Genomic DNA, 24,893 nt, shown 5'->3' with positions numbered 1-24,893 from the left:
CCAAGGCGCCGCTCACAGTATCCAGACCACCCTGCCTGCACCTCTTCCACTGTGCTTGTCACTCTGTGTATGGAAATCTGTTTCTGACTGTCTGTTTTTCTCCCCAGTTTGAAACTCCTGGGAGACAAGTCTGTGTTCTGATTATTGTAGCAATAGTATTTCTTAATTAATAAGCAAGTCTTCCAATAATGGCGCCACTAAACACCAATCACTCCCTCACTTTGCAGCCCTCCTGGTTGACTTCGTGTCATTTCAAAGGTGATGCCTTCAGCTGTGGTCTCTCTCCAACCAGCTCCCAGGGGGTAAACCCTCTGTCTCCTCTCTCTGTGCCTTTTCATGGGCCACCGGGTACTGATCTACACTGTCCAAGGGCCATCCCAAGACCACTGAATGAAATGAGTGCACGATCTGCGGTAGGTCATCACTGACTAACGGGTTTTTATTCCTTCCTCAGTTGCCAGGACGATGCAGTACTGACTGCCTGCTGCAGAAGGCTCCATGTGCTAAATGCCTCCCAGCATGTCTGCTGAAAGTCTTGAGCCATCAGGAACACCACCTCCTCACCCTTCCACAACTTTCCACCACGACACGCAGACCTTCTCCTCGAAGGAAGAAGGTCCTCAGGGAGATGACCAGAGTTTACCAGAAGGTCTTTTACTTCCTGAAGAGGATGAGACTCCAGAGAAAGACCAGTACCTGGAGGAGGAGGCAAATTACCTGAAAGGAGACAATTATCAGTTTGAACAGGATTATCCGTATGAACAGGATTATTGGGGCCATAAGGATCTGCCGAAGAAAGAGCTCCTGGAAGGGAAAATGTTTCTGTATAAGAAGTTTCTGGAAGCAGGTGAGTATCTGGGGAGGACATCCCATAGGTGGTGGTTCTAGCTCATCACAAGGCCCAGGAAAAAAAAGAACAGGCTTGAGTTAAAGCCAGAGCACAAATGATCAGTCCTACTCACCATGCTGACAGCCTCATGAGTCATTTTTGACCAACCTACTCAAGACTTCAATAGCTGTGCCCCCAAGCCCTGAGCCTACCAAGCAGACAGGGAGACCTGATGACTCAACGGGAAGCCTCTGTTCCTAAAAAGCAAAACCAGACAAACAGAACACACCCCCTTATTTGTATCTTTTCCTTTCCTTGTTGCACAAGTAACACATGTGCATGGTGGACGTTTGAGAAACTGTATACAAGTAAAAAGAAAAAAGCAAAAGCAAGAATCAGTCGTATTCAGGGTCTTCCCCAGTGGTCCACTGGCTAAGATTCCACACCTCCACTGCAGGGGCCATGGGTTCAATCCCTGGATGGAGACCTAAGAGGCCACGTGCTGTGTAGCCAAAAATAAAAATCTTAGTTCCCTGACCAGGGGCTGAACCCACACCCCTGGCAGTGCAAGCACCAAATCCTGACCACTGGACCGCCAGGGACTTCCCCAAACCATATTTTTAATTGGTTTCCTATTACTAATCATTTATTGCTTTTGTTTTCTGTTACCTTTTAAAACAGCATGTTGATAAATATCCTTATAGCTAAATTTTATTAATGAGCTCTAATTACTTTCTAGAACACATTTCCATAATGTGTTACCAAGTCAGCAAAGACTAGGATGCTTCCCTGGGTGCCCACTCAGACCCTGAAAGGCATCATCTTATCCTGCTGGTGGGCATTTAACTTTGGAGTGATTTCTCTTATCCTAAGGCTCACATTTTCCCTGTACCGTTTCTGCAGTTGGCAGAAACTCTTCCTTAAAAAGCTGGCAGCTCTTCCTTAAGTTGGGTTTTATCATTTGGCAGTGGCCTCCTTGTGCTATTGCTCCAAGTGGGTAACATGCATTTATTCACAGGCCACGCAGTGTCTTCCCTTGATGTTATGACTGCATGGCCATATCCAACCAGAAACAGAAAGTTGAAAATCCAGGTCATCTGCATCACCTTAATGCTGACCTAGAAACAACTATTTTTTGGAACAAGCAACCATCTCAGGCAGCTTGAATCTTTAAATCCCAATCTGACTGCGCACAACCCACATCCTAAAAGCTGGGTGGTTTCGGCAGCCACCCAGGTGTTTCACCTTCACATCCTATCCATCAAATCATGACAGATGTATCATCCTATCAATACACTCATACTGCCCTCAGCAGTTTAGTTAGTACATTGGAGAGGTCGTTCCTCTTGCGGGGAGATTTTCTCTTCTTTGTGTCTGCACCACTGAGCTCCCTCTCAGGATCCTAACAGCCCTGTTCTTCAAGTACCAAGGGTAATTCTAATACTGAAAAACAGCATTCAAGCCATTTCTTTTGCACAGTGTGAATCAAGCATTCTTCACATGTCCCCACTCTGTGTCGGACCTTCGTAAATATATTACCCACCAGAGTAGGACAAATAGAATGCTGTCGAGTGAATGGAACTGTGTGTAAAGCAAAAGCTTTGAAAATAAATGCCCTGCTAGCAAATATTGGTGAGGCACTGAAAAAAAAAACCAAAACTGTAGGAGAATACTACAATGCCTTTAAAGGCACATGCAAGCATATCTTAGTCTATGAAAACTCAGGGTGCTGAGCGAGACTGTACAAACCAGGTTAAATTAAAGGGGTTTACAAGAGGATCTTTAATTCTCAAAAGAATTTGCATCACGATTTCTTTATGCAGAATTTCTCCCCAAGACCTTAAAGATGTAACTGTTAATCCTTTGTTTTGAACCTCAGTGTCAAACAAGAGTGCTTTCCTGACTCATAACAGATGTTCAGTAAATGCAAATTGGATCAAGTTCAGTTTCATTCATTTCACAAAGCCAGGTGTATATATAGACACACACATACACAAACACATGTTTTTCTTGCTTTTTTGGGTTTTCATTTTGATTTTTAATTTTTATGGTGGGGCATAGTTGATCTACAACATTGTGTTAGTTTCAGGCGTACTGCAACATGGATCAGCTATACGTACACATATGTCCACTCTTTTTTAGATTCTTTTCCATATAGGCCATTACAGAGTCTTGAGTTCACTGTGCTATCCAGTAGGTCCTTATTAATTAACTACTTTATATATAGTAGTTTGTATATGTCAATCCCAATCACTCATTTATTCTTAAAAACAGCATTGTGAATTAATCAGTGTCTATAAAATGAACCCACAATGACAAATAGGCTTCCATATCACAGGCTAATGGATGAATTATTAGAGGTCAGAAGGAGAGAGTGCCACGAGCCACTAGTGATGTCTGCCGCAGCATCAGGAGAGGAGGAGGGAGCCTGATGCCATTTATTGATTTGCTGGCAGATGTGAGCCTGTCACAAAGAGCACTTCTTTCTTCCTCTCTCAAGAGCCTGACTCCATAGGTGTGAACACCAGTTCTCTCCCATTTATCTCGCGTGAGTTTGGGCAAGTCACTTAACTGCTCTTAGTTTTCTTAGCTATAAATTAGGGATAACACTGAAAGTTGCTCAGTCGTGTCCGACTCTTTGTGAACCCACAGACTGTAGCCCACCAGGCTCCTCTGTCCATGGGATTCTCCAGGCAAGAATACTGGAGCAGGTAGCCTATCCCTTCTCCAGGGGATCTTCCCAACTCAGGTCTCCCACATTGTAGATGGATTCTTTACCGTCTGAGCTACCAGGAAAGCCCAAGAACACTGCAGTGGGTAGCCTATCCCTTCTCCAGGGGACCTTCACGACCCAGGGATTCAACCAGGGTCTCCTGCATTGCAGGCAGATTCTTTACCAGCTGAGCTACCAGGAAGGCCCATAGGGATAACACTAGACCTACACTATGTGAAGATTAAAGGGGTTAAATTATGGGAAGCATTATGAGCTATGCCAGGCATATAGCATTTTAAGCATATAACCTAGGTAAGTATTAGCTATTATTATAATACATTATCATTCCCTTTACCACTGACTTGTGATGGGTAGGTAACATCCCCTGGCCACATTGCTCTCTTTTGTAAAATGGACATAACGGAAAGACAAGAGAAGACGCAATGAACTAGGGTGTGGGAGGAATCTGTCCCCACCCAACTACTCTGCAGGCAGGTCAATTTCACAGACTCTCATTGCCCTGGACCAATCAGTGCAGTGTCAGACCAACGACCCCATCCCCTCTCTTCTTTAAAGGGATGATTTTCTCCATGGTTTGTGAGAGAATCCAATAAAACTGGATGAGCAAAATTGAATATCAACGCAGCATCAACTGTCGCTGAATAATCAATGGTCACGTGTGACGGATCTCCCCGGATTTGAACCGGGAGGCTCCAAATCATTTTTGTGAAGCATGGGTGTGAACCCGGGGGTGCCAGAGTTAGAAGATCCAGCACAAGGGTGGGCCTTGGACCTTGGGCATGTCGATTACCTCTTCCAGGTTTCACTTTTGCCATGGGAAAAAATACCCTGTGACTGTGGCAGTGTTCTTTCATTTTCATTCTGAAAATGCTTTGAAAGCATTCCCACACCACACAATTGTCAGGTGTAAAAAGGCATGTCTGATCTCACAAGGTGCAGGAAGGTTCTAGAAGGAAGAAATACAATCTACATTTCTGACACGCTGTCATAGAACAGGAAACCACCCCACAACATGGTCCCTTTTGTTTATTCAGAACCTAAGACCTTCCTATGATATTCTCCTCTGTCCACGGGATTCCCCAGGCCAGAATACTGGAGTGGTTTGCCACGCCCTCCTCCAGGGGATCTTCCCCACCCTGGGATGGACCCCGAGTCTCTCACATCTCCTGATTGGCGGGCGGGTTCTTTACCACTAGCGCCACGTGGGAAGACCTTCCTGAAGATGAACTCTGCTCTGTGACAAATGACGCTGTAGCGATGTCACAGTATATTGATTCATAATGTGTCTACTTAATGACATTTTGAGACACACAATCCACGGGATTTGATTTTCTTACCTCTTGCTAGCTCCTCTTGGGCGGCTCTGAATGCTGTTTGACTTAAATGCTATAATTTGGTTGCTGTTTCCAGGTGAGAGTTGGCATCCCAGGGACCATTTCTAAATGGGGAACCTAGCAATTCTGTGTATTTAAAAAGAAAGGCTTGAGATATACTGATAAGGCAGAGACAGGAGACAGACAACTTGTCAAGCAGCAAAGTTCACAAATAAGCCAGAGCTTCCCAATCAGGGTGCACTGAGTTGGCCACTACTGGGGAGAGATGCTGGGTCCCCAGTTCTCCCAGCCTCCATGCTGCTCCCATACAAACAGCATCATTTTCTATGCCTGTCTTGTCCTGAAGGTTAGGAATACAGTCCAGTGACATACGGTGTCTAGTGTACATTTCAGTCTTTATTTCCATCAAGCCTTCAGTCACTCTTTACCTCCCGCCTCTCTTTACAAATGAGGATCCTGGAGTCTGAGAAAGGGTATGTGACTTCTCCAAGGCCATGGAAAATAACTAAGAGTCAGGAGATGCTCCCAAGCCTTCTCTTTCTCTTCTAATCTCTTCTCTTTTTCTCCTTTCTCCCCTCCTTTCATCCTTTGTTTCTGATTTTTCATGAATTATATGCATATTTTAATTTGAGAGGAGTAACATAAAATGAAGCAAAATCTACTTCTGTCCATTTTCTCATGGAAAATGTGAAAAGCAGAAAGACATCACCCAACCTACCAACATCCGAATATAAATAAGGCTGATTCACATTTTAGCAGGTCCCTCCTGCTCTCATTTCTCGCGTGCTTGCTGGTGGTGGTGGTCCTTGTTTTGTCTTGATTTTACCATTTCAAATACGCTGTATATACAAACCTGTGTTTTACTTTTGTTACTTAGTGCTGTGACCTTCACCTTTGGCCATATTGCTTAATGTTTATAGCCATCATTTTATTTTTTAGTATTGATGTATTATTGTTATTTGTTTTGGCTGTGGCAGGTCTCGATTGTGTCACGTGGGATCTTCCACTGTGGCAGGCAGTCTTCTCCAGTTACGCGGGCGGGGTGGGATCTTAGCCCCCCGACCAGGGATCAAACTCACATCCCCTGCACCAGAAGGGAGCCTCTTAACCGCTGGACCACCAGGGAAGTCCCTGTAGATATCATTCTAATAGCCAAGTAATATTCCCCGGTAGTAGTCTATCTCATGGGTGAGCTATGGATAAGTGTTGAACATTTAAGTTTCTCATTCAAATTTTCTGATTCTCGTTTCTTTACACTTCCACTGTGCCATCCTCTATTCCTAGAACCGATGCTCTATTTTATCCCAATTGTACCTGAAATGCTTGATGTCATATCATTCAAACCCAACAGTCAGGTGATAAAATGACACAAGTATAATTTGTAAAGTGAAATATCATTTTTTAAATATTTATGTCCTCTGAACCTCAGCCCTCTTTCTTGTATAGAAAAAAATATCCTTCATCCTGTGACAGAGGGGGGACTCTGTGATAACCCAAAAGATTAACAAAGCAAACTTGAATGTCCCAAATCCACAATTTCATGAAAATTATCTTCTTGAGCTCTAATTTTATAAAAATTTTAACCTCATAATTTCTAAAGGAAATGACTACGAGAGAGAACAACAACAACAAAAAAGCAAAAACAGAAAAATTCTGTGAATCAGGGCTTCCCCACCCCAAACCCAGCATCACACAATTAATGACAGGTTTTTCAACAGAAAGAAAGTTTCCTTTTTTTTCCCCTAACATTGTCTTTCTTTTATTTTTTCCAGCAGACTTCAAGGCTCATTCTTCACAAACCCTGCCTGGTCTTAGAGCAAGGTAAAAGGTTTTTGGGTTTTTTTTTCCAATAAGTCAGGGTGAAAATTCATGCTGAGGGCTGATGCTTCGTAGCCTTTGCAGTCCCAAAGACTGGGAGCAGGGGTGAGAATGGGTAGGGGTGCAGGGAGCAAGACCTCTGAGAAGGAGGGGTTTGGGGGCGGTCTCCTAGAAGTCACACACAAAGGACCTCCCAATACTATTCCCCTTTGCCATTCAAGCCACTCACAAGCTGAGAGATGAGCCCCAGGATCCAGAGCCCTGGGCACCCAGAACTATGGAAAGAGCAGGGGCCAGCTGAGTCTAGAAAGGAGGTTAGCATGGGGAAAGACGGCCAAGGGCCCTGGGCATCGCTCGTAGTGAAGAGGTGCGTGAATGCTGCAAGGAAATTGCCATCTTCCTCACTCAGGCATATTCCAAGCTCCAAATGATCATGCAGTGAGTATTCGTGGAACTCCTGCCACAGGGCTTGACCCACGCTAGATGGTCACTGTGAGAGCCGTGGACAGAAGCCTCTGTGTGCTCTGCTCTGTAGATACCCCTGTGGGGCAGAGGACACATGAGCTCTGGTTCACAGTCTTTGTCCCCTACATCCGCCCCAAAGAATGACTAGGGGAAGGCGGTCACTGACTTCCAGCGGGGAAGTGGGTTGACAGTAGATACAAAGAAAGCACAAGGCTGGCTGGGTTACACTGAGAAGCAGGAATGAAACCTGCTCTAGCGTGCAGGGAAGACATAGGCTATAACTTGATGACCCGGGGCTCCGTACAGGGGCACCCCCTCCACCTGGTGAGGTCGGCTCCCCACTCCCATCCTCCACCAGCCCCTCTGTATCATGCTTCACGCTTTCAGAGGCTCAGCATCTGCCAGGACCACCCCACTACACCAATCCATAGAGGGAGTGCTTTCCGGAATCCCCTCCACTTCAGCCATTGACACTCACAGAAGCAAGCAACGTGACGCTGAAGGGGCCTGACAGTGAAGTGACCAGTCAGGCTGTGATGGACAACAAGGACCCCAGAGCCAGGCTGCCTGGGTGTGGATCTCAGCTGCTCCACCCAGCCAGCTGTGTGTTGCAGGGCAGCCGCTTTATCTTCTACCTTGGTGTTCCCATCTGTAAAATGGGGACAGGAACAGTTTCTGCTTCCTCAGGGCTGTGTGTATCTGTGTGTGTGTGTGCGCGCGCACACACTCAGTTGTGTCCGAATTTTTGTGACCTCACAGACTGCAGCATGCCAGGGATCCTCTGTCCAGGGGAATTTCCTAGGCAAGAATACTAGAGTGGGTTGCCATTTCCTCCTCCAGGGGATCTTCCCCACCCAAGGATCGAACCTGAGTCCCTTGGGTCTACCTGCATTGGCAGGCAGATTCTTTACCATTGTGCAACCAGGGGTGGGGCTCTGGTGAGGACTAAACAAATACTACAACATTCAGAAAACTAAGATCATCGCATCCGGTCCCATCACTTCATGGCAAATAGATGGAGAAACAGTGTCAGACTTTATTCTTCTGGGCTCCAAAATCACTGCAGATGGTGACTGCAGCCTTGAAATTAAAAGATGCTTACTCCTTGGAAGGAAAGTTATGACCAACCTAGACAGCATATTGAAAAGCAGAGACATTACTTTGCCAACAAAGGTCCTTCTAGTCAAGGCTATGGTTTTTCCAGTGATCATGTATAGATGAGAGAGTTGGACTGTGAAGAAAGCTGAGCGCTGAAGAATTGATGCTTTTGAACTGTGGTGTTGGAGAAGACTCTTGAGAGTCCCTTGGACTGCAAGGAGATCCAACCAGTCCATCCTAAAGGAGATCAGTCCTGAATATTCATTGGAAGGACTGATGCTGAAGCTGACACTCCAATACTTTGGCCACCTGATGCGAAGAGCTGACTCATTGGAAAAGACCTGATGCTGGGAAAGACTGAAGGCAGGAGGAGAAGGGGACGACAGAGGATGAGATGATTGGATGGCATCACCAACTCAATGGACATGGGTTTGGGGGGAATCCAGGAGTTGGCGATGGACAGGGAGGCCTGGTGTGCTGCGGTTCATGGGGTCTCAAAGAGTCGGACACGACTGAGCGACCGAACTGAACTGAACTCATGAGGGTGCAGTGGAGCCGGGGTTACCACCCGGGGTATGTGCAGTAAGGGCTCTGGGTCACTGTTAGCCTTCATTCTGCTCCCCAAGAGCTGCCATGTAGAAAACTTAACACATGGAGAACGAGGAGCAAGATGCCCAGGCAGCTTTGTTCCCAACACAGGCACCCGTCCAGTCTTTCAGCCGTATTGCTGCTGAGTGTGCTTCTGTCCCCGGGCCCGGCGGGGAGCCCCAGGCCTCCCCTGGGTCTGCCCCCAGGCAGTTCAGTTTGGCTCCCCAGGGTCCAAGGCTGAGCCTGGGGTGCTCAGAGAGGCCCTGGATTTTCCTCACCCAAGGCTGCTGAGAGACCGAAATCTCCACAAATCCTTTTGGGCAAGAAGTGTCCCACGGGTGTGTGTTTGCTAAGGTCAGCGGGGAGGGGGCACAGACTCAGGTCAAGTGTTTCCTGCGTTCCTCGTAAGCAGGAAAGCACCCGCCCCTAGCCCACGCACTTCTGCACGCCTGCTGTGAAGGTGCCCGGGCACACACCAGGGCCCGTCCCCGCTGTGAGGCAGCTGCAGGAACAGACATGGAATCTAGGACCAGGGGCTCCGTCCTGTATCCCTGCATTGCTGATAAAGCAGGATGCTGGTGTTTGGCAACGCAGTCTAGTTTCCCAGGTGCTAAGGTCATAGCAGAGCCCTGGCAGGCACCCCAGGGGACCCTGCATCGTCCCAGCCCTGGGCAGGCGTGGCAGGGAGGGCAAGTGTACACAAGAATGAGCATGACCAGAGCGGCCCTCTGTGACCTCAAGCACAATCCTGGCGCCTGTCAGCCGGCCGCTTTGACTTCTCAAGGTCTGTCCACAGGGACTTGTATTATCTCTTTGAATCCCAGCAACATCCCACCAGCAGGATAAGACACTGAGCTCAGAGGAGTCCCCTGATGTGGCCTCGAGGCCCGGAGCAGGGCAAGACTTGACATCTGCCGGAAAAGCTCGCCCTTCCCCACTAGTTCTTGACCCTTGCGGTCACTTGACTGACACCCACGCATCTTGCCACTTGCCCCGGGGCCCCTGCCCAGTAGCACACCCTGAGAACACAGCCACTCTGCCCGGGCCCGCTGGCCAGCACAGACCCACCCCCAGGCCCCGGGAGGTGGCATAAATCTGCCCGTAATGCCCACAGACGCTGAAGGGAGAACGGCGTTCCCGTGGAGCGTTCCCTGCATCAGGGAACCCTGGGCCCCACAGGGAACCAGCCCATCTCCTGAAGGGCCGTTGAACTTCTTACTTTGCCTCTAAAAACAACACTGCCTCTAAGAGCCAGCACTGCCCACTCCCATTTTGTCCTCACCTATGGAGGTGTGGTGCAGGGGGGAGGTATGATTATCTAAAAGGCGTGGAACATTGGGGTATGGGCGTCTTTTTGAATTACGGTTTTCACCATTTGGTTACCATGCGGAAAGCTGCTCTGTAACACAAGGAGCCCAGCCTGGCACTCTGTGACAATCTAGCGGGAGGGGTTGGGTGGGGTTGGGGAGTAGTTCAAGAGGGAGGCAATATATGTATACTTCTGGCTGAGTCACGATGTTGGACAGCAGAAACCAACAGAGCATAGTAAAGCAATTATCCTCCAATTTTAAAAAAAATGGTGTGGAAACCAAGGCATGGAGAAGTCAAGGGGCTTACCCATGGTTACTCCACTCTACTCAAAAGAGCCAAGACGCCAACTCGGACCAGCCAACTCCAAAGTCTACTTCCTTCCTACCGTCCATAGTCACTGCCCCCCTTATCAGCTGGGCATTTCCCTCATGCCTGCCTCTGCCAATGGGGCCAGTCGACCTGACATGACTTCAGGGTCTAAAGCCCCTCTCATCCCTCTAACGTGGTTTCCTGCCTACTTAGCAGAGATTCCTGAGGAAGGGCACAGTGCAGGGCAGGGTGCTGGGGCCCCTTTTCAATCCTGAGCTCCCAGGTAGCAGGGTCTGCACCTCACACCCGAAGGCCTGTCCTCGGGCCCTGCAAAACCTTCCCTGAAAATGGTGCTGTGTGCAGTGGGTGGACTGGCAGGCACAGACCCCAGTGCTTGACTTGAAGTGCTGTCTGCTCTGCCTGAAGCAGCCATGAGGCGAGAAGGGTGACTGGAATGAGCAGGGTGGTGAGCCGGCAGGGGCAGAGAATGTTCTGGAAGGTTGGACTGTCTATTACGGAAGCCTGGCCCACCAGCCTTTGAAGGCGTCTGCAGATCCTTTCCCTCTAAGTGAGGCAGGAGCTGGCACCCAGAATGGCCCACGGGGCTATTTTCCATTCCCCTGTGATGGTCCTGGGATGGGCGGAAGACTGCGCGGGCCAGGGAGCAGCTGCCACCACCCCAACCTCCCTGCAGGCAGCAGCCGTGGGGCTTCTAACCCAGCCCCTGCCTGGAGGTGGACCGTCTGTGGCTGGCATCCCTCGGGTAACCACCTTCTTCACTGTCCCTCCTCCCACCCCCTGAACCTGCCAGCAGCAGGCCTCTTCTCGAGGACACGATGCCATCCTCATCATTTGTGACGCATGAGGGAGAGTTTCTGACCTCCCAGGACCAGAGTACGCAGACGGAGTGGATTTATGAAAGCAAGATGGGTATGGGACCCCACTCCCCACATCCACCTCGAGGCCAGGCTCCAGGGGTGCTGGGGAGACATGGCCTCGTGGGTGTCCCATGGAGGTGGAGCATCGAGGCTAGAGCATCGCCCGTCAGACTGACGATGCATACAGCTTCCTGGGCCATCCTGTCCCTGTGACCCCTCCCCCTTCCCTTCATCCTAGACCCCCCTCAGAGAAAGAGCATCAGCAGAGTGCTATATACCTTCTCCCATCTCCCCCTGTCCCTTCATTAGTTTTCCTGTTCTTGTTCCACATGAACACAGGCCCTATTTCCCGAGGGGACACAGGCCATTTCCTTCCCAGATTACAGGCTGGTGCCCTGGGGACAGAGCCCATCTCTAAATAATCACGTGGTGAGAGGACTGGGACCCACCCCAGAATCTCTATCCAAGCGTGCGGTCAAAGCCAGCCCTGGTTCAGAACGAGCCAAGACCATCCATAGCAGGAATTTGTGTGGCCACAGTTAGGAGACACTCAAGAGAGTTTGGCGAGATTGCACTCAGGATCCTAATTCTCAGCCCAGTTAAGCCCAAAGGCCCTTTGCCCTAGGATCCTGGGAATGCACCCCGGAACGGCATCTTCTCTCACCAGGATTAATAATGTAAACCCAGCCTTAGTGAGACTGACCCATCACAGGTTCACACATTAGTTTCACACCTGTAGTCATGGCAGCAGTGAGTTGGATTCCCCACCGGCACCTCACTTCCCTGCCCCCATCCGTGCCTGCTCGATTTTGTAGCTCAGATGTGGCTTACATGAAATTAGGAGCCAGAAACCCTATGAGGGAGAAGGGGCAGCGGAGGCAAGCCCACACGAGCCAGGAGTTCCAGGGTGCTGGCTGCCAGCACACGATGGGGAGGACTTTACAGGCTAAGTTGGTGCATGTGGGGGTTGTGTCAGGGGGTTTGTGCTCCGATGGAGCCCCGAAAACTGGAACCATTTCAGAGTCAGTAAGCGTGATGGCTGGGGAAAAAAATCTGAGCACTTATCTAAATATTCATAAGCAGGATTCTGGAAGTCATTTCCTGGGTAATCGCCTGTAAAGTGCCAACGCTAAGCCTGAAAGGAGGTGGGATAGGGAAAGGAGACAGAGGGAGGCTGAGGCGGGGGAGGGGCACCAGGGCCTGTTCACTCCACGGGGCACCTTCCTTCAGAGAGGGGCCCTCTGGAAATCAGTGTCTCATTTGCCACGTTCATTCACGATCCTTTTGGTCTCCAGGCTTAATTATAGAGCCAGTCACGTCTGGATCTAATTTAGGTTTTAAGTGCTCTGTGCATTTGGACTGTAGGGGCATGTTTTCCAGCCAAGTCTCTTTCCACTACTGAGTTCCTTTTTGATGACATCGTATGACGTGTGGGATCTTAGTTTCCCCAACCAGGGATGGAACTGGGGTGCCCCCTGCAGTGAAGTGTGGCGTCTTAACCACTGGACCACCAGGAAAGTCCCCAACGTGCGTTCAGTGTTTAGCACAAGTCTGGCCACCCACAGCAATACCTACTGATCAGATCCTGTGATGCTGGTGGCTTGGACCAAAGGCGTGGAGTGTTGAGCCTCTAAGCCAGGGTCAAGGTCACACCCCAGGCTCCTGCAGAGACATGGGGGTGGTGGCTACAGCCGAGATTGGAACACAAAGAAAAGTCAGCAATTTCCTAAAATGTATGAAGGTTTTTCTTCTCCTTTCTGCCCATGGTTTACAATCAGTCTTTTGGAGAGTGTTAAAATAATAACTGGACAGATTTTACTGGCAATAGCTACATGATTGTGTCTGGCCAGTGGAATGGAGCAAAGAGACTCATTAAGAGACTTCTCTGAAAGAGTGAAGAGTGAAAAGGAAGTGATGGGGAGTGGGGTGCAAGGGGAACCCCAGAAGTATGGAGCTCCAAACAGGAGGTCAGATCTAGTTAGGAGAAGGTGGAGGAAAGTGACACAGGAAAGATGCTCCATGTGTGATGGGGACGCACCCCCGCCATGAAGAAAAGCCAGGCCCCCTGCAGCTGGAGGACAGGATACTAAGGGTTCCTGAGCATGGCAGATGCAAAAAAGAATCTGATTGGCCGAGGGCAAAAGCCGCCCATCCACTAGTTGGAGAAACACAATTGAGGCTAAAGCAACTCAAAGTGCTGGTTTTGTGGGAGGCAGAGGGTCCCCAGGGGTGAGCGGAGGTGAGTGTTGGCGGTGATGGTGCTCAGGGTCCAGGACTGGGCATCCCCAGCACCCGCTGCCTGTAAAGATGCAGATTCCCAGGCTTTCTTAACAATCCCTGTCTGCATCCTTAACAAGATCCCCTGAGCGACTGATCTCTCAGCACAAGAGTGCTGGAGAACCAGCAAAGCTCTAGGGTAGAATGGATTTCATTGGTGATAGATTCCTATTTTTAAAGCCTCTTTTTTTATTATGGGACTAAGCCATGAAATTAAAAGACGCTTACTCCTTGGAAGAAAAGTTAGGACCAACCTAGATAGTATATTCAAAAGCAGAGACATTACTTTGCCGACTAAGGTCCGTCTAGTCAAGGCTATGGTTTTTCCAGTGGTCATGTGTGGATGTGAGAGTTGGACTGTGAAGAAGGTTGAGTGCCGAAGAATTGATGCATTTGAACTGTGGTGTTGGAGAAGACTCTTGAGAGTCCCTTGGACTGCAAGGAGATCCAATCAGTCCATTCTGAAGGAGATCAGCCCTGGGATTTCTTTGGAAGGAATGATGCTAAAGCTGAAACTCCAGTACTCTGGCCACCTCATGTGAAGAGCTGACTCATTGGAAAAGACTCTGATGCTGGGAGGGATTAGGGGCAGGAGGAGAAGAGGACGACAGAGGATGAGATGGCTGGATGGCATCACTGACTTGATGAACGCGAGTCTGAGTGAACTCCGGGAGTTGGTGATGGACAGGGAGGCCTGGCGTGCTGCGATTCATGGGGTCGCAAAGAGTCGGACACGACTGAGCGACTGAACTGAACTGAACTGAACTGATTCAACCCCATACTCTCCATGGAGTTGAAACTCACCATTCAAAAAACTAAGGTCATGGCATCCAGTCCCATCACTTCATGGCAAATAGATGGGGAGACAATGGAAATAGTGTCAGATTTTATTTTCTTGGGCTCCAAAATCACTGCAGACAGTGACTACAGCCTGAAATTAAAAGACACTTGCTCCTTGGAAGGAAAGCTGTGACAAACCTAGACAGCATATTAAAAAGCAGAGACATCATTTTCCCAACATAGGTCTGTATAATCAAAGCTATGGTTTTTCCAGTAGTCATGTATGGATGTGAGATCTGGACCATAAAGAAGGCTGAGCACTGAAGAACTGATGCTTTCAAATTGTGGTGTTGGAGAAGACTCTTGAGAATCCCCTGGACAGCAAGAAGATCAAACCAGTCAATCCTATAGGAAACCAACCCTGGATATTCATGGGAAGGACTGATGCTGAAGCTGAAGCTCCAGTCCTTTGGCCAACTCATGAGAAGAGCTGACTCATTGGAAAAGACTTTGATGCTGGGAAAGACTCAAGAAGGAGAAGGGGGCAGCAGAGGAGGAGATAGTTGGATGGCATCACTGACTCAGTGGACATGAATCTGAGCAACCTCTGGGAGACAGTGGAGGACAGAGGAGCCTGGCAATGGTACAGTCCCAGGGTTGCGGAGTCAGATAGGACTTGGTGACCGAACAACAAATTCAACCCCAGGCACCAGAAACACCATTTTACACGGACTCTATAAACAGCCCTCTGAAACAAACATGGAGGTATAACACCCAGATAAATAGATCCTTGAAACCTGTTACTACAGAGAGTGGCAGGTCTGACACGCAAGGAATGCTAAAGGCACCAGAAATGCCTCTCGGCTTGGGCAACGAAGCAGGCTGGAGGAGGGCCGGAACGACTATTTATGGCCCCAGGTGTCTACACCGCCAAGCACAGAGCAGAGTCATAAACAAAGTATACCAGAAATTCTAACACAGAGCATTATATCCCCGCTGGTAGAAATCCTCAAAACTTGCTGCCCACACACACACACACACACACACAATAAGCACCTATAAATATTTGTTACATGCTTGTGAAACTGCTGTTGAGTCCTCGTCAGACTCCTGATCAGATATGATGATGAGAGGGTGCACCCTTCCCTCAAGAGATGGTCTTGGTAGGCAATGAGCCGTATGCAGACTTTAGTACTCGTGGAGAACAGTCTATGATCAACGTGGGCCAAATACTGAGAGCAAAATGACCAGGAGGAGCCGGCACAGGATCAGTAAGAACCGATCAAGGACTTCCCTGGAGGTCCAGTGGTTACTAATCTGCCTGCCAATGCAGGGGACACAGGTTCTATCCCTGGTCCAGGAAGACCGCACATGCTGAGGAGCAATGAAGTCCGTGAGCCACAGTTACTGAAGCCTGCCCGCCCAGAGCCCATGCTCTGCAACAAGAGAAGCCACCGCCACGAGCAGCCCACACGCAGCCCACGCCAGCCGAGACTAGAGCAAAGCCGTGCAGCAACAAAGACGCCGTGAGGCCACAAATAAACAAACAAATACTTTAAGAAAAAAAACAGATCGAGTGATGCTGGCTCTTATGTCACTTTGTGACAAGGTCATTAAATCAGGAGCTGTGGTAAAGCAAGAGGCCTGAGTTCCAAAACATGTTTCATTTTCAGAGCCTTCCTGATGTTCCTATAGACAAGATAGACAAACACGAGGTGGGAGCATCATGATCACGACGGCATGGCCGCTGTGGGATAAGCATCCGAAGAATCTGTTTAAGGATGGAGTCCACCCGTTTTCCAGTTGGGGGCCACGGTGCTCCGTCCAGCACACTATTTTATCATAGACTCAGATACAGATGTAGGGGGAATTCTGATACCTGTACACGACTGGAAGCGGTTGAGTCATGATGATAATGTGATCAGATTCTGAAAGATCTTGACAGCCAGAAACCCTGGATCAGGACTGGCTAAAGAAAATAGAATGCTCATTTAGATTAGGCCCTGCTTGTAGGCCCACAAATACAGAAAGGAGGACAAGGGGGGAAAGCCCTGTCTGGTCTAGACGATTTACCCCACCACAGGCTCCATAAGCCAACAGCATGACTGATGTGACGGCCAGAAGCTTCATATAAGCAGAAACAACTACAAGGGTTTGGAGAGGGAGAGGAGCCCTGCTGCAGCCTGCACCCCAAGAGCAGCTCAGGGCGCTGTTCACTTAGAAGGATTCCACCCTCCATGGGGACCAGAAGTGGACTAGCTGACACTCAGAGGAGAAGCTGGCATGAGGCCGGCCTGGAGGTAACATCGCCACAGACAACTGCTGAAGCAAACGAGGGCGTTAAGTCTGGAAGACACGTGAGTATGAGAAAGAAGAAGTGCCTTCGAATATCTGATGAGCTTCCACACAAAACGAGAAAACGAGACCTGGCCTCCCCATCTGCACAGAAGGGCTGGAACAAGGCAGCTTGAGGAAAATTGGTTAAGAAAAGGAAACGGGTCCCAACGGCCGGAGCCATGCACGGTAGAATGTGTGTTCTTAGTAGTCAGAGAACTACTTCCCTGGTGGCTCAGAGGTTAACGCGTCTGCCTACAATGCGGGAGACCCGGGTTCGATCCCTGGGTCGGGAAGATCCTCTGGAGAAGGAAATGGCAACCCACTCCAGTATTCTTGGAGAATCCCCTGGACGGAGGAGCCTGATGGGCTACAGTCCATGGGGTCGCAGAGAGTTGGACACGACTGAGTGATTTCACTTTTCAGTAGTCAGAGAGCTCTCTGTCTACGGAGGGCTCAGTCTCCAGAATTCTTGCCTGGGAAATCCCATGGACAGAGGAGCCTAGCGGGCTACAGTTCATGGGATTGCAGAGTCAGATATGACCGAGCAACTAACACTTTCACTTTCAACCACGAACTTTAGGAAAGTTCTCAAAAACTATAGTAGCATAACTCATCTGTACTAGCCAGGCCCCAGGGCCTCCCCACTGGCCCTCATTCTGCTCCTCTCTGGGAGCTCTTAATCACAAAACACAAGAGACACCCACTTCCTACAGTGACAGGTGTACCCCGTGATAAGCCCACACGGCCTGGAAGCCACTTGGCTCTGTGGTTCCTATAGGAGGAATACCCTTCAGGTCTCCCCAGCCATCCCCTCTGTCCTGGGGACCCTAACTGACCAGACAAGAAGAGGGCCTGCATTTCCCAGCCACTGTTTACTGCAGCCCCAGAGTTAAGTCAGCAAAGCTAAGAGGAAGATATGGGCAGAGGAAGCACCCAGTATATACCAGCAGTGGCCTCCAACCCAAGTTTTCTCCTCTGTGGATCAACTTTGGGTGCTAAGAAAGAACCTCAGACCCTACCTGTCCAATATGAACCCACTGAAAAGTATAAGGTTAAAACTGTCAATGGCCATCATCTTCTGTCATTTAACAGTGCTTTCAAAATCAGGATCTCCACAAGAGGAAGAATCAACAATGACGCTGGCCACCTTCAAGTCTGAGTCACAAGGTATCATTTTAACTTTATAATTTTACGATGATTTTAAATGACTCATGGAAGCTTCAGGTCCATCTGTGAGATGGTGAGAAGCACAGAATTAGCATGCCTCAGGCCAAAGAGAGTCCTCATGTAATCATTTTAGACTAGGGCAGCCTTCATTAAGGTCAGTGGGCCAAAGCCTTATTTCTAGAACTTGAAGTCGAGGCTCAGGGAAGAAACTTCACCAAAGGGTAAAATGCTTTTAAATGTGAGTTAAAATTGAGTTTTGAAAGGGGAGGGAATACTATTTACCACTAGAGTTAGGAAGATAATGGATTACCCATACTCAATGTGTTCCATGACAACTACTGTGTATGAAATTATATTTATTGTATACCTACCGTGTACTCGGCAGTGGTACATCCATCTTCATATGGACAAAGCTATCCTACCCTCTCAGAACGTAAACTCGAGTGGAAAAGACGAACCGTGAACCAAAGGAGGGGACTGGACGTGTGCTGAGCATAAGCTACCACTCCACCTGCTGGAAATCACGGGAGCCTCTTATCCTACCTACACAGTCTCCGCCCCGGTCTCTCCAGACTCTTAAGGGTGAAGAGATCACCATTCCACCTCCTATTAATCATTTTTCCTATTTGGTTTCAGCCTTTGTTCCCAGTGAAGAACCCCAAATGGCAGAAAACGGTGAGCCCCACATAACCTAACCAAAGATCCCTGCTCCCTGCACAGTGTCTGGGAATGGTGCCTCCCAGGCGGGCGGGTGCCTTGCTGGTCTGGCCAGTGCTGAGTCCTAGAGAGAATCGAGGGAAGTGCTGGGCACCCAGTCCACGAACCCGGAGGTGCTTCCCTGTCCTTAACTGAAGAGGGGAGACAGAAACAGAAAGAGGGTCTTGGGAGTGAGAAAGAATGGCCTGGGAACAGCCCAGAAGTCCATCTCTCTACTCAAGGTCTGTACAGGGACACCCGCATTTCAAGAGGGGCCAGGCAGTCAATGACTAGCTTCTCTGAAGTCTGGGCAGCAGGGCTTAACTGGGATGCATGGGTCCCTCCAGACAGACTCATTCCATGGCACCTTGGCAGGGAATGAATAAGAGCCCCTCAAATGGTACCCTTAGAGCGTGATTCAGTTTTTACTAAAGGAGGGGACAGCTGAATCCTCTGAGGGAGAAGGACAGGGGAGGAGGCTGGGTTTTGGTGGCAGAATCCCAACTTGTACACATTGCTCCACCAAAATCCTACAATTAACCAGACCTAGTCTATGGTTTGGAGGCAGGCGTGGCAACCCACTCCGGTATTCCAGCCTGGAGAATCCCATGGACAGAGGAGCCTGGCGGGCTACAGTCCATGCGACTGCAGAGTGGGACACGACTGAAGCGACTTAGCACACACACACATCCTTTTATTGAATAAAAACAACGGAGGGAGGGTGAACTGCTGGGATGGGGGCAGGGAGGAGCAGAGTTACCCGCACAGGAGGCTTATCAAACAAACTCTTTCTCACTCTAGAATCTTCTCGATCTTATTCCATTTCCAGAGAGGAGAGCCAGGGCAGGCTAGTGCTGCTCAGACTTTCCTGTGCAGAGCATTCACCCAGGCCTTGTGTTAAAACGCAGACCCTGAGTCCAGGGGCCCGAGGGTCCGCGTTTCTCACGAGCTCCCGGCAGCAGCTCCTACAGGCAGGGTGGCGGAGGGGGCAACAGGCCCGAGTTTCACCCCTGTGCCCACTTCTCCAAGCTGGCCTGGGGGCAGTCGCCTACTGCTTCTCTCCTCCGTGTCCTGGTTTAGAACGCGGGGATCTGCCCTGTGTGGCAAACACACAGGACTCCAACATCCACCCCAAATTCAGAAGGCGTCCTTCTGTCAGCAGAAAACAGCTGCTAGAGGAGAGCCATTGGCTGGGAGGAGAGGAGTTAAGACCTGCTGGTAATCAGTCCGGGAGAGACGTCCCACTCCAGGGAGTGCTGTGTGCCCGGCTTCGTCGCGTTGGCGCTGGTCCCCTGAGCCGCCCTGAAGATGAGCTCCATGGTCCCCGCTACACGGACGAGGGGCCCAGGGTGCAAAGGGCTGAGTGACCCGCTGGGAAGGCCCTGGGTTACAGGGCCACCACTCGGGAACCTGGCCTGACACCTCCCCCGCCTCCCCAGTCCTCCCATAGGAGAGGGAAGATAATCCCACTAGAACAAAGGTAGACGTTGACAGAAATCCCCAAAGGGAAAGTTAATTAGGACTAAAGCTCTTCCTTCTCCTCCTGCCACAGTTAAGGCTGCGTTACTGAGGATTTACTGGGCTTGTCTTGACACGTAGACGGGGCCGGTTGATGCTAATAAGGTTAATGATTTCAAGGAAACAAATGCTTCTGAAAATGGCTGCTCCCAACTCCGGCCTGCCAAGTCCCCTTCCTCCCTTGACAAACACCTACTTCTGTTTCCCCCCCCCTCAAATTAAGTGTCTATTATTCAATAAAGCCTATTAAAAGACGGCACTGACAAATCACAGGGAGCTGGTGAGCTAGCAGGGTCAGAGGCAGGCTCCTCTCCTCCGTGGCCGGCAGGCACGTCCTCAGAGAACCTTGCTCGGGGGCTCTGCGCCCGGCCTCCCCAGACTCGCGTTCTGCCACTACTCCTGAGGGCTTGCCTGAATTCCCGTGGGTTCTCGTCAGGTTTTCTCAACAAGAAACTTCTCCAGGCCACAGCCCAGGCGGACAGTCTGGGGACACAGTGGTCTGGAATGGAGCCGGAAGGGCCCCTGCCTTTGCTGAGTTTGAGCCCCTCACTGGAGAGGGTGTGTGCTTGGAAGGACTTGGCGGGAAAGAACGACCAGCGTGGGGGCGAGGGGGCACTCTGGCCACACGGGGGCCCCTGCAATGAGGCAGGTTTCCACCAGGAGCAAGCCGAGGCTGGGGTGGGAGGTCTGCAGGCAGAGAGGCCTCTGGCCTGATGTCAGGACAGGCAGATCCAGCTGGGTGGAGCTCACCATCCCTCCAGGGGCCCAGAGGAGTCAGCGTTTCCATTACTGAACCAAAGTCCAGAGGCAGTGCGGAGATACCGTGCATGGAGCTGACAAAGAACGCCCCTCTCCACCCCCAGAGACCCATGAGACAGATTGAGTCAGCCCAGCATCACCCGCGGTAGATGTGCAGGGCTTTCTGAATGGCCCAGAGAGGAGGGGCTGGTGTCATCCTGGAGCCGAGGCAGAGGCCACCATAATTTCCCCGGGGTTCCAATCATCGTGTACGAGCCCTGTCCCCCCGGCTCCGCCTCAGGATCCACACCTTTCCCGGAGCAGGGAATCTAGGCCCAAGTTGTAATTATCCGTTCCTCCATTCAATTCGCACCCCGTCCACACTGGAGGTCTCCAGCCCCTCTCCTGGCCCACCGTCAGCAGGCTGTGGTTGACCTTGAGAACAAAGGCATCTGCTATCTCCCAGAGACTTGGTTTTTGTTTTTTTTTTAAGCTCACTGGCTTGGGGATTCATTTCTTAACGCTTTAATTAGCAATTACAAACCATCTGCAATTCTGGAGATGGGCAATTTTAGACAAAACTGACAGGAGATAGGAATATTTCTCAGGATTTCCAAGAGAAAATCACACTCAGTCAGAATAAATCTCTCTGGGAATAAGATCTAAATTCCTCCCCAGGGCCTACTAGGTCCTCTGAGAGCTGGCCTTGGCCCTCCCAGCTCACCTCACTCTCACTCCCCTCCGCACATACTGCGCCTCCCGCAGTTCGTCAGATACCTCAACAGGCTCCCACTCCCTCCCACCTCAGGGGCTTTGCACCTCCTCTGCCCCCCGCCAGGGATGGTCCTCCCCAGCCATCTGCCTGCTCACGCCCTTGCTTCGTGCAGGACTCACTCAAATGTCACTTAGTCAGATGCACCTTCCCTGACCACCAGAAACACACACTTTCCTAAATCTGCCACTGAGGTGCCCTTTCATTCCTGTTTTACTAATGTCTCCAAGTCAAATTTTAAGTGGTTTGATGAATGTGAAGTCTTATTGATGACCTATGCATTTGTAGTTAAAAGGTCAAGTGTAAATGCCGTAAATCTGTCTCTCTTTTCGTTTCTGTTTGTTTGTCGTTTTGGCTCCTCTTCCAAATGCCTCTCCTTTGGCTGTGCCTTCCACCACTGAAAGCCACAGAGTTTGATAACAAAGAGAGCTTTTGGGATCGTGTATTAAAAGACCCCATCGGCACACTGGAAGGTGATGAGGTCTTCGAGGATGAAGTAAGTTGGTTAAAAACTGGGAACACTGGCTCTGAATGTTGGGGTAGGGTGGCCTGGCCAGCTGGACACTGCGTCTTGAGCCCTGGGAGTCATAGCGTTGCTCCGCTGTTATCACAGCCCAAGAGAGCTTCTCTTAAAACAGGCTGAAGTGTAAATGACACGTGTTAATCCAAAGAGGGTCAAAAGAAAGCCAAGGATGACACCACAAGGCCCTGCATTCAGTAACATGAATAAAACCCCCTCAAGATTGCTTTTGAAGGCAGCAAAGTTAAAAACAAAACACATAAGCTACCCAGATACTTATTAATAGATCAGGGCAAATCACTCTTTGTGGAAACCTTGGGTAAAAATGAAGTTAGATCCTGGCAACATGGACTAGATGCAATTTTCCCACTAAGCAATGGTGGCTCAGACAGTTAAGAATCTGCCCACAATTCTGGAGGCCTGGGTCCGATCCCTGGGTCGGGAAGATCCCCCAGAGAAGAGAATGGCAACCTGCTCCAGTATTGTTGCCTAGAGAACTCCATGGACAGAGGAGCCTGGTGGGCTACAGTCTATGAGATTGCAAAGAGTCAGACATGACCGACCAACTTACACACATATACACAGCACTTAAAATTCTAGGCATTATATATAAAGCAAACACAAGGAGCTTTTAAAAGACAGAGAAAAGAAGGCAGCCTGTCGGGGACCATGAGATCCAAGGAACAACATGGTGGTGAGTTTCTGAGTTTTCTGTTTGCTTCACATCCTCCTGAAAAGACCACAGTCAGAAAGCCCAATAAGCATAGACCAAAGCCCCCCCAAAAGCCTACCATCTCCAACTGAAGGACCAGGCATGGAGCAGCCCAGAAGATGGAAACTTCAGACAACAGCGTCCTCAGTGCAAACCCTGCAACAAAGAGCAATGGAGCATATCCCACAAATCTGAGTCCTGCTCCCACACTTTTCAAAGCAGCACAGAACCAGCCCTGGAAGTTTAATGGCGGTCCTTTCCCAGCTGTATCCAATAACTAGAGACACCATGCTGCTGCTGCTGCTGCTGCTAAGTCGCTTCAGTCATGTTCAACTCTGTGCAACCCCATAGATGGCAGCCCACCAGGCTCCCCCGTCCCTGGGATTCTCCAGGCAAGAACACTGGAGTGGGTTGCCATTTCCTTCTCCAGTGCATGAAAGTGAACGTGAAGTCGTGTCTGATTCTTTGCAACCCCATGGACTGCAGCCTACCAGGCTCCTCCATCCATGGGATTTTCCAGGCAAGAGTACTGGAGTAGGGTGCCATTGCCTTCTCCAAGAGACACCATGGGAAGTTCCCAAAACTTGAATAAGTCTTACATCTACAGAAAGTTTTGTACTGTCTTTCCTGCACAAATGTTTTGCCTGCCAGTGCAGCTTGGTGGCTATAATTTCCTGTGTCAACTTACCTCCAAGGCTTCCAACACCTGTTTACTCAGGTTATATATCCTTTCCACTACAGCTGAGAAATTTTCTCAGGATTGTAGGTACTAACTACAATCACAAAAGTGAGAGCTTGTATCTCTGAAACTCAAGATTAAGCAGATACATTTTCCTGAACTTAGAAGGGAGGGGCGGGGAATAACTGAGGCATTTAGTTTTGCTCGTATTTTAAATTGAAAAAAATTCTCTGATTTCAGTTCTTATCTAAATTCCTTATTTTCCAGACATGCTCCTATACACTTATATTAATAAGAAGCAAAAGTGTTTTTGCTCAGCCATGCCCGTCTCTTTGCAACCCCATGGACTATAGCCCACCAGGCTCCTCTGTCCATGGGGATTCTCCAGGCAAGAATATTGGAGGGGGCTGCCATGCCCTCCTCCAGGGGATCGTCCCGATCCAGGGATTGAAGCCAGGTGTCCCACATTACAGCAGATTCTTTACCAGCTGAGCCGCCAGGGAAGCCCATATTAATAAGAAAAAAACCTACTGGTTTTTCAAATACTGAACTACCATGTCAGACGGTGGAGAAGGGATTATGTGAACTTAGATTCACGGCACTGAATATACTAAGACAGGAAAGTAAACTCAGGCATTTTAGAGAGATTTTTTTAGCAAGAATTGAAATCCAAAGGAATTGTTTTAATTAGAAACAAATTTTTCAAAAACCTTCAGTGCACCTGTCAACTGAGGTTCTGTGTGTCTGGTGAGGCTGCAGCCGTAAGCCAGGGGACACCTCCCATGGAGCCATGTGAGGTTCTGGATGAGATAGGATGCTGGGAGGATTCTGGGTGACATGCGGCCTGTGTACGTGAGCCCCAGTCACAAACACCTTGCCTTGCCATCTCAGGGACTTGGCTCAGGTGACAAAGTACGGCATGGGCGGAGGGGGTGGGGTCATGACCCCCTGCTGTCTATACCACCTGGCCTCCAAAGATCAGTCACTTAGGTGAGTGATGGGGCAGCACTTGTGGCCCACCTACAGTATAACCTGAAAAGCACCAGTTCTCCAAGAAATCCCATAGGCGGCAGATGTGCCCAAGCAGGGCCAGAGCAGGACAGAAGGAATGGAGTCAATGGCACACGAGACCTGCAGCTGAAAGACTTGTCTGTGTGGACTTCCAAGGCCCTTGGGAGGCGGAGCACCGGAAACCACTGAGGTACCCACGGGAGAAACGTAGCTGAGGTCCTTTGACTTGGAGGCACCCATCAACCTAGAGCGTGGTTATTCTGACGGTGGCATCTGACAGATCTCACATGCCTCGGGGCAACCCAGCCCAAGCGCCACAACT

General features: G+C 49.7%; 1 protein-coding gene across 1 annotated transcript in view; it reads left to right on the top strand.

The window, feature by feature from the left end:
* Positions 1-519: 519 nt before the first annotated feature.
* Positions 520-24,893, top strand: part of ERICH6B (glutamate rich 6B) — a 54,813-nt gene continuing 30,439 nt past the window's right edge. The window contains exons 1-2 of the mRNA XM_052650363.1: positions 520-847; positions 22,054-22,145. Coding sequence (XP_052506323.1) covers positions 520-847; positions 22,054-22,145 — 420 coding nt within the window. The remainder of the gene's footprint in view (positions 848-22,053; positions 22,146-24,893) is intronic.

Source organism: Budorcas taxicolor, chromosome 12 (assembly GCF_023091745.1).
Source record: "Budorcas taxicolor isolate Tak-1 chromosome 12, Takin1.1, whole genome shotgun sequence".
Classification (NCBI taxonomy): Eukaryota; Metazoa; Chordata; class Mammalia; order Artiodactyla; family Bovidae; genus Budorcas; species Budorcas taxicolor.
This window is presented reverse-complemented; position numbering and strand designations above follow the sequence as displayed.